Below are 14,159 nucleotides of genomic sequence, written 5' to 3' on the forward strand. Positions count from 1 at the left end.
TAAGTTGTATAACTATACTATGCCAAATAAAAGAGAGATCTTGGTCAGAAATAGTTACAGTTTGTAGGAAGAAATCACTGTCAACTAGTGATTGAATAGAAGAAAGTGGCAGTCCATGGAGGTTCATATCCTTAACAAGAAGTGTGCTTTCCTTCTTGGCTTTTCATTTCTTCTTCTTTCTGGAACTTCTATCAGTGCATTCATCCTCTTCCCTTCTCTAGCCATTGCTTTTTTGGAGACGATGCCTCAGGTTATTGTAACTTTTCTGTGACTTAGGAGCCTGAAGAGTTCTCTCTGTCTGCTGCTATGAAAAGGAAGTGTGTTTTTATAGTTTCTTGGTTTAAAGTCTTTCCTTGTCTAAGCATTGTTATTTTATTTGTGATACTTAGGTTCTCTAAGTAATCTCTAACTTAAATCCTTTTGGAACAGAAAGAGCTAGAAATAAATTAAATAATAGGTTAAAGTTACACTCTCTCCATTCCCTCTCTCTATCCTGCTTTGTTCTTCACTATCTACCTTTCTGTATATTGCACTTTTCTGTTTTGATCACATGGATATAAGATCTATTAAGATGGGAATTTTTGTCTTATTTTGTACACTATTCTATCTCTAGTGCTACAACAGTTCCTGGCCCAGTAGTGCTTAGTTCATATTTGTTAAATGGATAAATGGATTATGGATTAAACATTATGAACTAACCAAAGAAAATCTAACCACTGTTGATAATATTGCTTCTGTGGGGAAATTCTTTGAGTTCCTAATAACTTTCAGGCCATCTTGAGAAACATTTGTAGGTGATTATTTATTTGCTTTCACTAAAGTGTAGACAACAATAATGAAAAGCCATATATTGAGTTAATTAAAAACCAGCATCTACCAACTTATCAATGAAATATTAGGGGAAAGAAATCTTGGCTATATGTCTGTAAGCATTATGGCTCTTTCATAAGCATGTTGTACTTTATTTATTTTATTTTTTATTTTAAAAAATATTTTATTTATTTATTCATGAGAGACACACAGAGAGAGGCAGAGACACAGGCAGAGGGAGAAGCAGGCTCCACGCAGGGAACCTGATGTGGGACTCGATCCCGGAACTCCAGGATCACGCCCTGGGCCAAAAGGCGCTGAGCCACTCAGGGATCCCTGTATATTGTATTTTAGCCTGTATGTACATTCTTATCACCTGACTTATTCCCCTTGTTTCTAATTTTGTTCAACATGTAATTTCTGATTACAGTTGTACTTTTCCTGTGGGTCTGCTTAAAGGGAAAGAAGACAATGATATAATATATACTTGTTAAACTCCTGCTGTGGGCCATACATTGTGCTAGGTGCTATGTATGGAATGGGAAGATAACAGTAGGGTCTCTACATGCCTGGTTTTCACAAATCATTGGGAGGACAGACATTGAAATAAACCCACATTAAATAATCATAAATTATCAAAAATTTTAAAGAATTTAAAAAAATTTTATTTATTTATTTGAGAGAGAGTGAGAGAGAACGGGAGCAGGGAGGAGAGAGAGAAGCACGCTGTCCACAAGCAGGCAGCTTAACATGGGGCTTCATCCCAGGACCCTGGGATCATGACCTGAGCTGAAGATAGACACTTAACCAACTGAGCCACCCAGGCACCCCTATGAGAAACATGCTAAAGGAAAAGAACAGGATGCTACTGGGTTGGATTGTCAGGGAATGAATACTTCTGAGAAAGTCATAGTTACGGGATCCCTGGGTGGCGCAGCGGTTTGGCGCCTGCCTTTGGCCCAGGGCGCGATCCTGGAGACCCGGGATCGAATCCCACGTCGGGCTCCCGGTGCATGGAGCCTGCTTCTCCCTCTGCCTATGTCTCTGCCTCTCTCTCTCTCTCTCTCTCTCTCTCTCTCTCTCTCTCACTGTGTGCCTATCATAAATAAATAAAAATAAATAAATAAATAAATAAATAAAAGAAAGTCATAGTTACAGTGAAATCTGATGTATGCATAAGATTAAACCCTGCAAAGACCAGGTAAACCATGTTGTAGGAAAAGGAAATGGCAAGTGTCAAGGATCTGAGGGAGGAAATAATTTGGTATATGTGAAAAACTGAAAACAAGTCCATTTGTTTATAGTATTATAGAAGAGGACAGTTATGGCAATATATAGACAGAAGTCTGATCATATATGGTTTTGTGGGCCATGTTAAATAGTTTGGAATTTATCTAAAGTTCAAGTAAAGTACCTTGGAGAGTATTACAGAGGCAAAAGGACATAATCTAATTTTTCTTTTTCTTTTTTAAACGATTTTATTTTAGAGAGAGCAAGCAGGGGGAGGAGCAGAGAGGAGGAGAGAGAATCTCCAGCAGACTTTGTGCTTAGTGTGGAGCCCGACGTGGGGTCATGACCCTGAGATCATGACCTGAGCTGAAACCAAGAATTAGATGCTTAACTGACTGAGCCACCTAATTTTTATTTTAAAAGATAACTCTGGTTATTGTGATAGAAAATGGACTAGAGGGACTCCTGGGTGGCTCAGCAGTTGAGCGTCTGCCTTTGGCTCAGGGCGAGATCCCAGCATCGGTTCCTGCATCAAGCTCCCTGTGGGGAGCCTGCTTCTCCCTCTGCCTATGTCTCTCATGAATAAATAAATAAAATATTAAAAAAGAAAAGAAAAGAAAATGGACTAGATAGAAAGGTACAAGAGTACCAGAAGAAATCCACTTGGGAGGTTATTAAAAAGTAGTCTAGAAGATAGGTATTGGTAACTTAAGGTAACTTGGTAGCAGAAGAAATGTTGAAATAAAACCCAGAGCTGAGCCCCAAGGAATCATCATTTAGGAGTTTTAATAGAAAATGATGCTGTGGAAGCTAAAAACTGACTTTAGGGAAAAGAATGATCAGATGTGTCAAGAACTGGACAGACTGAATAATATACAAATAACAAGAATGCCAAATCAATACAGTGGTTGATTTTTTTTTTTAAGATTTTATGTATTTATTCATGAGAGACACAGAGAGGGAGAGGCAGAGGCATAGGCAGAGGGAGAGCTCCCTGTGGGGAGACTGATGTGGGACTCAATCTCAGGATCTGGGGTCATGACCTGAGCTGAAGACAGACGCTTAACCACTGAGCCACCCAGGTGTCCTAGTTGGTGATCTTTTCTGACTTTGCAAAAGGATTTTTTGCTGGATCCAGAAGTTCTATTGAACTGCACGAGACTGAGTATAGGCTTTCTGTTTCTGCCATGTTCTTACTGCTGAGAACAACTCAGATGGCCTTTAAATAGATGAGAAAACATCTACTTGAAATTCTTAAAGATTGGCCAGGTAAGTTACTATCAGAAGAAAAACCATAAAGAAGTGTGGCATATTGAAACCAGTGTTGTCCTAGAGACCATTTGGGAATTTGGGGAATTTGGGAGTCAACTTTGCAGAACACCCCCAAATGAAGGGGGGGAAGACACAAACCTGGGGCTCAGCCAAAGCTGGGGATTCCAGCACATCTTCTATTGGTGCCTAAAAGAAATAGATCCTCAGTGAAAGAGGACTTAACTTGCTTTCTCACTTGCTCCTCTAAGGACTGTAAAAGAATTTCCCTAGTTGTGCTGAACAGAATAGAAAGAAAAAAAAAACATGACCTAGAACTTACAATCATGCAACTTAAATTCTTAGTATCTATTTTTAAAAATTTATTTATGTGTTTATTTATTCATGAGAGACACACAGAGAGAGGCAGAGACATAGGCAGAGGGAGAGACAGGCTTCCTGTGGGAGGCCTGATGTGGGACTCAACCCCAGGACCCGGGGTCATGCCCTAAAGCCAAAGACAGACTCTCAACCATTGAGCCACCCAGACGTCCCAAATTCATAATGACTAATGTAAACTGAGCCACCCAGACTAATTCTAAATGACTAAACACTAATCATGAATTTAACGTGATTGTGACCTGTTAATTTCCCAGAAACCTAGCAGAAGTCAATATAGCTCCTTTGTGAGGACATTTACTTTTATCCTAGACCTTGAATAACTTACTCAAATTATCTTAAAAGGAAAGTGTGAGCAGCTCACAAAATTAATAGTCAAACAAGGAAATATGGTACCACATGTGAGTAATAATGTGAGAATGCCATATCCTGAAGTAATTTAGATAATGGGATTAGTAAACAGAATATGGAGTAGCCGTTTACTGTGCTTAAAGAAATATGTGTAGGGATGAAGAAATTGTAAACCAATAACATTCCTAGAATTTCTTCAAGTAAAAACAGTTAAGGTTAAAATTAATCAATTGAAGGAATTAACAGCAGGTTAGATACAATTAGAGAATCATTGAATTAGAAGACCGTTTACAATAAACTACTTAGAAATCAGCACAGAAGGGCAAAGAGATAGAATATATGAAAGAATATGGAATGATATTCCAGGGAGTCTTTGCTATTATTTACTACATTTCAAATCAAGTTATAGGATTTAATAGCTCCTGGATTTTATAGCTTTTTATTTCTGAAAAAAGATTAAAAAAAATAAGAAATGTGAAATAGAGTGATAAAAATGGTCTAAAATAGACAATCTTAGTTTCAGAAGGAAAGGTGAGAGAAAATGGGTTAGAGTCATTATTTTAAGAGGTAATATCTGGGACTTTTTCTGAATTGGGGAGAGATACCACAGTAGACCTGCCAGGAAAAAAAAAAAGGAACATTACATTTAAAGGACAGTGAACAGCTGACTTTCCAACAGTTAACAGTCGATTGCAACAAACAATGGAATAATAGTATTAATATACCAAGAGAAAATAGCTATCAACTTGTAATTGTATGCCTTGCAAAAAATGTCTTTTATGTAAGAGGGTAAAATATAATGAGAGAGATTGTAACTAGGAAAGCCTCATCAAGAGAAAGTGCAAAAGTGGAATAAATGATTTCATATGCCAGATATATAGAAAGGACTGCAGAACAAAGCAAGAGCTATGTGAATAAATCTAAATACCAACTGTATAACTGTCTTGGAGATTTAACATGAACACAAACTTGGAGACAGCAAATAACTGAATAGTATTTAAGGTACTTTTGTGTCTAGTGAAAAGACTGATTAGTTTTAAAGTTTTTGTACTGCAGTTTGAAGGACACCCATTCAAAAATAAAATTAGAGGAAATAACTGTGAAACTAGGAGAAAGGGAAAATGTAGAATAAGAAGGGGCTTCTAGCACAAAAATAAAGCAGCAGATTTGTTTATTTGAGAGAAAGAGTGAGTGAGGAAGAGGAGGCGGAAGGAGAGAATCTCAATCAGACTCTATGCTGAGTGTGGGACCTAACTTGGGCCTTGATCTCATGACCTGAGATCATTACCTGGGCTGAAATGAAGAGTTGGACGCCTAACTGACTGAATCACTCAGGCAGCCGTAAAGTGGTAGATTTAATAAAACCCAGGTATTTAGATAGCAAAAATAATGTCATCAGAGTATATGTAAATAAAATTGGTTACATTATATGTAAATAATATAGCCAATTTTATTTACATGTGGCATCTGAAAGATAAGGGAGCATATACTATAAACTACTAACCAGCCAAAATCGATCTGTAGATTCAGTGTAATCTACAATATCCTATCAATATCCTAACTGGCTTCTTTGCAGAAATTGATGAGATTTTCTGAAATTTATATTGAAATTCAAGGGACCCACAATAGCCTAAACAATCTTGGGAAGGAACAAAGTTGAATTCAATCACAGTCCTTACATTAAAACAGTGTTGTTACTAGGATAAACATAGACAAATAGGTCAATGAAAGAGAATTGGAAGTCCGAAATAAACCCACATGTCTGTTCAACTGACTTTTGACAGTGCCTAAAGCATTCAGTATCAGTAGGGAAAGCATAGTCTTCTCAAAAGTTGTCTTGGGACAGACAAGTGGATATCCATATGCAAAAGAATATATTAGATGCCACCCTAACTCACATGTACAAAGATTAACTCATTTGAATTAAACATCTAAATCTAAGAGCAAAAACTATGCAATAATTGCAAGAAGACAGACGATCTTCATGACTTTGTATTTGACAGTGGTTTCTTATATGACTCCAATAGCACAAGCAACAAAAGAAAAAAATTGGATATCATAAAAAAATTTTAAATTTTGTCCTTCAGAGAACATTTGAAGAAAGTGACTAAAAAAAAAAAAAAACAACTATTTACATTAGCACCTCTCCCCAAAATGAAATAATGAGATATAAAACTAATAAAATATGTGTGAGATCTCTATGAGGAAAATGGTAACTGATGAAAGAAAGAACTACTAAATGAGACAGGAAGACTCAAATTTTTTAGTTTTCCCTAAACTGATAGGTAGATTGAATGCAGTCCCAATCAATAAGATTCCAGGAATTTATTTTGTGGAGATGGACCAACTGGTTCTAAAATTTATACAAAGGCAGAAAAACAGGATTGTAGTACAGCATTGAAGGAGAACAGTTAGAGAACTGATACTTCCTGACTTCAGAGTTACTATAAAGCTGCAGTGATTCAGACAGTATGGTATTGGTAAAAGAATAGACAAATCAATGGAACACAATAGAGAGCCCAGGGATAGACTTCCAGTAATACAGTAAACTGATCTATGACAAAGGAGCAAAGGTAATACAATGGAGAAAATATAATCTTTCAACAAATAGCAATGGAATGCCTTGACACCTACATGTAAAAAAAAATTAATCTAGACGCAGACTGTATTTTTTCACAAAAAGTAACTCAAAGTGGATCATACCTACATGTGGACTCCATACTGAGCCTGATGAGTGGCTCAATCCCACTACCTTGAGATCACAGCCTGAGCTGAAAGCAGGAGTCCCACTCAACGAGTGGAGCCACCCAGGTGCCCCTGGTTGATGATTTTTTAGGTACAACTCCATAAGCAATGTCCATGAAGGAAGAAATTAAGTTGGACTTCCTTAAAATGAAAAAAACCTTCTGCTCTGCAAACAACACTGTCCATAGTGAGAAGACACACCACATACTGGAAGAAACTGTTTTCAAAAGACACATAGTGGACTGTTATCCAAAATATACTAAAAATTTTTTTCTTTAAGACTTTATTAAATGATGTGAAAACAACCTGATTAAAAAATGGGCTAAGATCTGAACAGATGACATTTCACCAAAAGAAGTTGTACAGTTGGTGGATAAACATGTACTCCACTTCATGCCATCAGAGAAATGCACATTTAAATAATGAGATAGTACTATGTCCACGTTAGAATGAACAAAAATCCACAACCCTGAAAACATCAAATGTTGAGGATATAGAACAATCGGAACTCTCATTCCTTTTGGGAATGAAAAATTTTAACAGCCACTTGGGAAGACACGTTTGTTTTCTTACAAAACTAAACATACCCTTACTACACTATCTAGTAATCACCTTCCTTGGTACTTACCCAAAGGAACTGAAAACTTAAGGCCACACAAAAATCTGCATATGTTGGGGCTGCTCGCAGCCTCAGTCATTAGAGTATGTGACTCTTGACCTTGGGATTGTGAGGTTTTGCCCTGTGTTGAAGGTAGAGTTTACTTTTAAATATCTGCACATGTTGTTTACAGCAGCTTTATTCATAATTGCTGAAACTTAGAAGCAACCAAGGTATCTTTGGCAGGTAAATGGATAAACTGTGCTTTATCTAGATAATGGAATATTATGCATTGCTGGAAAGGAATGAGCAGTCAGTGGAGGAATCTTAAATGCACATTACTGATGAAAGAATCCAATCTGTAAAGACTGCAAAGTTACAGTATGATTCTGAATACTTGAGATTCTGGAGAAGGAAAACTATGGAGATCGTAGAAAGATCCAAGATGGCCAGGGTTTAGGAGGGGAATAAATGAATAGAACAGAGCAGAGAGGTTTTTATAGTGCAGTTCAACTTTTCTATATGATAGTAAATGGTGAATACATGTCTTTATTTGTGTATCAAAACCCATGGGATATACATACCAAGAGTGAAACTTTGTATAAACTATGGACTTCAGGTGATTATGATGTTGCAGCATAGGCCCACTGTTTGTAACAAATGTAAACACTTGGTGCAGAATGTTGATATTGGGGAGTCTCTAGAGGAGTAGGGTATGGTGAATTCTGTATTTTTCCTATTATTTTGCTTGAAGCTAAAACTGTAAAAATGCTTTAAAAAAGCTGATTAGGAGAATATGTTTCCAGATCATATTTTTATTAAAGGACTTTTATTTGTAATAAGGAACTGATAAGTCCATAATAAAAAGACAACCCAATTATAAAATGAGCACAGAATCTGAATAGACTTCTTTTCCAGAGAAGATAAACAAATGGCTAATAAGCCCATGGAAAATTAGTTAACATCTGCTACCATAGGAATGAAAAATCAAAATCACTGTGAGAATCCCACCATATAGACTAGGATGATTATAATAAAAGAGAGAAAATCAGCTGATGAATGGATAAACAAAAAGTGGTTTAACCATATAACAGTATTATTTGGCAATAGGAAGAAATGAATTTACTGATACACACTGCAACATGAAAACATTATGCTAAGTACCACATACTGTATGATTGCTTGAATGAAATATCCAGAATAAACAAAAATTAGATTGGTGATTGTGTAGGGTGGAAATTTCTTTGGTAGGATGCAGAGAGTGATTGCTAATGGGTACTGGGTTTCTTTTTGGAGTGATGAAAATGTTGTAATATTGATTGTGATGATGATTGCAAAATTGTGTATGATAAAAACCAGTTGAATCATACACTGGTGTAGATAGTACTATATGTGAATTATATCTTAATAACTTTTTTTTAAAGTCAGTGCTATCCAAAGTGATCTACAGATTCATTGCAATCTCAAGAGCCTAATGGCATCTTTTGCAGAATTAGGCAAATTAGTATTAAAATTTATATGGAATCTTATGCCACCCTGAAGAGCTAGAAAAGTTTTTAAAAAGAATACAGTTGGAAATACCACATTTCTTAATTTCAAAACATTAAACTGATAAAGCTGTGTGATATGAGCATACAGACATAGGATAAATGAAGTAGAATATAGAGTCCAGAAATAAACCTTTGAGTCAACTGTATGATCAATTGATTTTCAATACATGTGCCAAGACCACTACATGGAAAAGACAATCTCAGCAAATGGTGTTGGGGAAACTGATTAGTCACATGTAAAAGAGTAAAGTTGGACTCTTCCCTTAACATCATATGTAAAAAGATTTTAAAGATTAAAGACTAAAACTATTAGAAAATGCAGGGTGAATCTTCATATTTGATTTGGCGATGATTTCGTGGATATGACACTCAAAGCATATAATAAAAACAGTTTGGAATTCATGAAAATAAATAACATGTATATTAACTTAAAACAATGAAAAAAAGTCCCCTACAGAAAATACTTGCATATCATCTGATTAAAAGTTAATATTTTTAATATATAAAGAAATCCAGCAACTCAGCAAGAAACCCAGTTTAAAAAATCAACAAAGGGCTTGAATAGACTTTTCTCCAAAGATGATCTACAAGTGTCTAATGAACACATGAAAATATGTTCAAATAAGTCAATTGGAGAAGGACAAACATTATATGGTCTCATTCATTTGGGGAATATAAATAATAGTGAAAAGGAATAGAAGGGAAGGGAGAAGAAATGGGTAGGAAATATCAGAAAGGGAGACAGAACATGAAGACTCCTAACTCTGGGAAACAAACTAGGGGTGGTGGAAGGAGAGATGGGCGGGGGGGTGGGGGTGACTGGGTGATGGACACTGAGGGGGGCACTTGACGGGATGAGCACTGGGTGTTATTCTGTATGTTGGCAAATTGAACACCAATAAAAAATAAATTATTATTTTTAAAAAAATATGTTCAATGATCACTGTTTATTAAAAAAATCAAAATCACAATGAAGTATCACTGCCCACTCAGTAGGATGGCTACTTTCTTTTTTTATTTTTATTTTTTAAAGGTTCCATCCATTCATGAGAAACACAAAGAGAGAGAGAGACAGAGACATAGGTAGAGGGAAAAGCAGGCTCCATGCAGGAAGCCCCATGTGGGACTTGATCCTGGGACTCCGGGATCATGCCCTAAGCCAAAGGCAGACACTCAACTGCTGAGCCACCCAGGCATCCCAAATGACTACTTTCAAAATAAAAAGTAAAACCCAGAAAATAGCAGTTATTGGAGAGGATGAGGAGAAATTGGAACCCTTATGCATTGTTGGTGGGAACATAAAATGATATAGCTGCTATTGAAAACAGTATGGCTGTTCCTCAAAAAACTGAACGGATATTTGTATAGTTACGTTTTTAGCAGTAGTATTCACAGTAGCCAAAAACTAAGCCGAATTCCCATCATTAGGTGAATGCATGAACAAAATGTATATGCATTTAGTGGAATGTTACTCAGCTTTTAAAAAGGAAGAAGATCTATCACATAATATAATATAAATGGTCCTTGGGGACATAATAAGTGAAATAAGCAACAAAGACATACACTATGTGATTCCACCTCTAAAGTGAGGTACTAAAGAGGTCAAATTTATAGGAACAAAGCAGAATGGCAGTTACTGCTGAAGAAGAAATGGGGAGCTAATTAGTATAGAGTTTTAGTTTCTCTAAATGAAAAAAAACTGGCTGTCTGTTGCTTAACAATGAATCTTTTGAACACTACAGAACTATAGGTACACTTACAGATGGTTAGGATGGTAAATCTTACATTAAGGTTTTTTATTCCAATTAAAAGTAAAAATTATAAAAGAGTAGCTACCTCCCAAATAAAAAGTAAGCAAAAAAAAAAGCTGTTTTATATATTGATATCATAATTGTTTTACAAAGTAGATTTGAAAAAATAAAGCATTACGAGTGCTAAAGAGTCCTTTTGTGATGATTAAAAGTAAAGAGACTATCAGAAAAGAGTAACATTTTTTTAATTTTTAAAAATTTGACAGCACAAGCAGGGGTAGTGGTAGGCTTCCTGTCAAGCAGGGAGCCCAACATGGGGTTCAGTCCCTGGACTCTGTGATCATGACATGAGCCAAAGGCAGACACTTAACCGACTGAGCCACCCAGGCGCCCCAGAAAAGTATAACTTTAATTATTTTTTAAAGATTTTATTTATTCATGAGACACACACCCACACACAGGTAGAGACACAGGCAGAGGGAGAAGCAGGCTCCATGCAGGGAGCCCAATGTGGGAGCCAATCCTGGAACTCCAGGATCACACCCCGGGCCAAAGGCAGGCACTAAACTGCTGAGCCACCCAGGGATTTCTGAAAAGTATAACTTTAAATTTTTTTTTTATTTATTTATGATAGAGAGAGAGAGAGAGGCAGAGACATAGGCAGAGGGAGAAGCAGGCTCCATGCACCGGGAGCCCGACGTGGGACTCGATCCCGGGTCTCCAGGATCGTGCCCTGGGCCAAAGGCAGGCGCCAAACCGCTGCGCCACCCAGGGATCCCCTGAAAAGTATAACTTTAAAATGTAATGTATTTAGTATCAAACAAATGATAGAACAGATCCACAGTCACACTGTGATTTAATTTACTTCCAAAGTAAACAAGGACTAATCAATAAAAAATAAGAGTAATTTGAGAAATAACTGTACCTAGCTTTTATAGAGTACATGATCTTTCTGAGCATATCTGTAGTACTTTGAGTTTCAGTGGTGTATAAAGTGAATTTCAAGGCATTAATATTATATAAAATACTTAGTGGGATTAAGTTAGTTAAAAATAAAAGTTAAGTAATAAGACGCTGTATGTTTTAGAACAAAGATTATATGTTAATTAACTCACCAATGAAGAGATCAATAGTGGAAATTAGAAAATCTAAGTGTACTGATTGCTGAATTTAAGAAGTACACCTAAAGAGATAGGCTTAACTGCAGATATTAGAGGAAATGCTTGAAATTAATAAGTTGATCACCAGCATCTGCTATATAAAAATTTTCTCTGAAATCTTAAGGGGCTTAAATAAGAATTCTTATATTGCTTGATACTGGCTTTGGTTAGGCTGTTGCAGCTGTGTGTGTATGTGTCTCTTCATTTTGGGGATTCATGCTGAAAAAAGTGCAGCCGTTATATAGTAGTTGCTTATTTGTTCACATACCTGGATGAGTGAGGTGCTGAGCTAAAATGTATAGATGTATTTAAAGTTGATGCTTAGATGTTCTTTATGTAATTTCCTACATTCAGTTGGCTAAAGCAAATGATGTGGCTAAATTTATGGGGTTGGAGATGTATATTCTCAAAAGGCATAAAAAGTGAGTATGCATGATCCCTTAATTTAGGGAATGCAGGCTTTGAACAACAATACAATCTGCTGCTATAGCTTCCAAGATGGTAGAAGTTTAAAAAAGAATTAACAAATCGCCATAAAAGTATATGGAAATAAATAATTAGATCTAACAACAAAATTCATCATACCACCACTTAATTCTTTGAAAAGACTAAAATTTATGAAGAAAAAGGAGGAAAATGTACCTCTTTTCACTGCAGTGAAATTGGGGATGTAATTACTGACTGGAGAAATTTAAGAAGGAATTTTAGACCAATAATTTGGATATATGGTTACAGAAAAATTTCTAGAAAAATATGTAATTTAGCAAAATTTATTGGAAAAGGAAGTTGATAGAAACCATTTTTATAAATCTTCAGACTTGGAGAAAATTTGGCTTTAAGCAGCATGTGGGATCCTTCGGTGGCTCAGTGGTTTGGTGCCTGCCTTCAGCTGAGGGCGTGATCCTGGAGACCCGGGATAGAGTCCCACGTTGGGCTCCCTGAATGGAGCCTGCTTCTCCCTCTGCCTGTGTCTCTGCCTCTTTCTCTGTCTCTCTCATGAATGAATAAATAAAATCTTAAAAAAAAAAGTAGCATGTTTTTCGGAAATTGGTGTAATTCCAGCCATGCACGAGGTTCCAGTGAATACAGCTAATAGTAGGTATGCAGATACTTTGTTGAATGAGTGGGGGTGGGGGGGGAAGAAATATGCCACTTATTTTTTGAAAAGAGCATAACCTTGATACTGATACCTGAAAACATGAATGAGAAATTCCTGAGAATATGAATAAATATCCAGCTTTACAGATTATCTAGGTATAAATATTTTAAACTTAAAGCAAATCAAATTCATTGTTTTTAAAGAAAGAGGATAACCACATTTTCATTTCATTAATGCAAATTGATTGTAAGTCAACTTGTAAAGTTGAAAAATCAGTCAATGCAATTGTCATGAACAGATTAGAGAAAGATTGTGATAACCTTAATAAATGCAAAAAATCCATTTGAAGCACACATGAGGTATTTTTGCAACGGGAATAAAATACAGTCTCCTAAAAGGGTTTTTGCAAAACCCACAAAACATTGTGAATGATGAAATTGAAGCCAGTTTCTTGTAATCAGAATAAGACAGAGCTGCTCACAGTCAAATCTATTAAATATATTGGAATATCTTTGTTACACCCGTAAGGAAAGAACGAAAATACAGAAAATCCAAAGTCTTTTATGGTTGAGTGATCAGAATTAGAAATTTTGCTTACTAAGTTTTCTGGGTAATAATTTTTTTGTGGATCAGTTGCTTAAGTGTCTACCTTTGGCTCGGATCATGATCCCAGAGTCCTAGGATTGAGCCTGGCATCTGGTTCCCTACTCAGTGAGGTGTCTGTTTCTCCTGCTCATGCTGTGTGTGTGTGTGTCTCAAATAAATAAATAAAACCTTAAAAATCCAGAAATTTTTTTCTATATAGCAGCAGTTAGGTGGAAATAGTAACTTTTTTAAAAAATGGACTCATAGTAGACATACAGTATTAGTTTTAGGTGTACAATAGTGATTTGGCAATCATGCACATTATAAAATGCTCACCACAGTCTGTCACCATATAAAATTATTACAGTATCATTGAGTATATTCCCTATGCTGTAATTTTCATTTCTGTAATTTATAATTGGAAGTTTTCACCTCTTAATCCCCTTTACCCCCCTCTCCTGTGGTAACCATTAGTTCTATTTATGAGTCTATTTCTGTTTTTTAGATTCCACATGTAAGTGAAATCACGTGGTATTTGTCTTTATCAAATCTATTTCACTTAGCATAATGCATTATAAATGGCAAAGATTTTGTTTTTTATGGCTGAATAATATTCCATCACATGGAAGATAT

The 14,159-nt window shown here is 36.0% G+C and overlaps 1 protein-coding gene across 10 annotated transcripts in view; it reads left to right on the forward strand.

Annotated features, from left to right (window-relative positions):
* Positions 1-14,159, forward strand: part of LARP1B (La ribonucleoprotein 1B) — a 130,896-nt gene that overhangs the window by 46,370 nt on the left and 70,367 nt on the right. The window contains exon 13 of one of the 10 annotated variants that reach the window (XM_055317076.1): positions 2,298-2,451. The exons of the other annotated variants lie outside the window; for them this stretch is intronic. Coding sequence (XP_055173051.1) covers positions 2,298-2,405 — 108 coding nt within the window. The 3' untranslated portion in view covers positions 2,406-2,451. Of the gene's footprint in view, positions 1-2,297; positions 2,452-14,159 lie in introns of those variants that run through there. 10 annotated transcript variants of the gene reach the window in all.

The sequence above is a fragment of the Nyctereutes procyonoides genome, unplaced genomic scaffold (assembly GCF_905146905.1).
Source record: "Nyctereutes procyonoides isolate TBG_1078 unplaced genomic scaffold, NYPRO_anot_genome, whole genome shotgun sequence".
In the NCBI taxonomy this organism is placed as follows: Eukaryota; Metazoa; Chordata; class Mammalia; order Carnivora; family Canidae; genus Nyctereutes; species Nyctereutes procyonoides.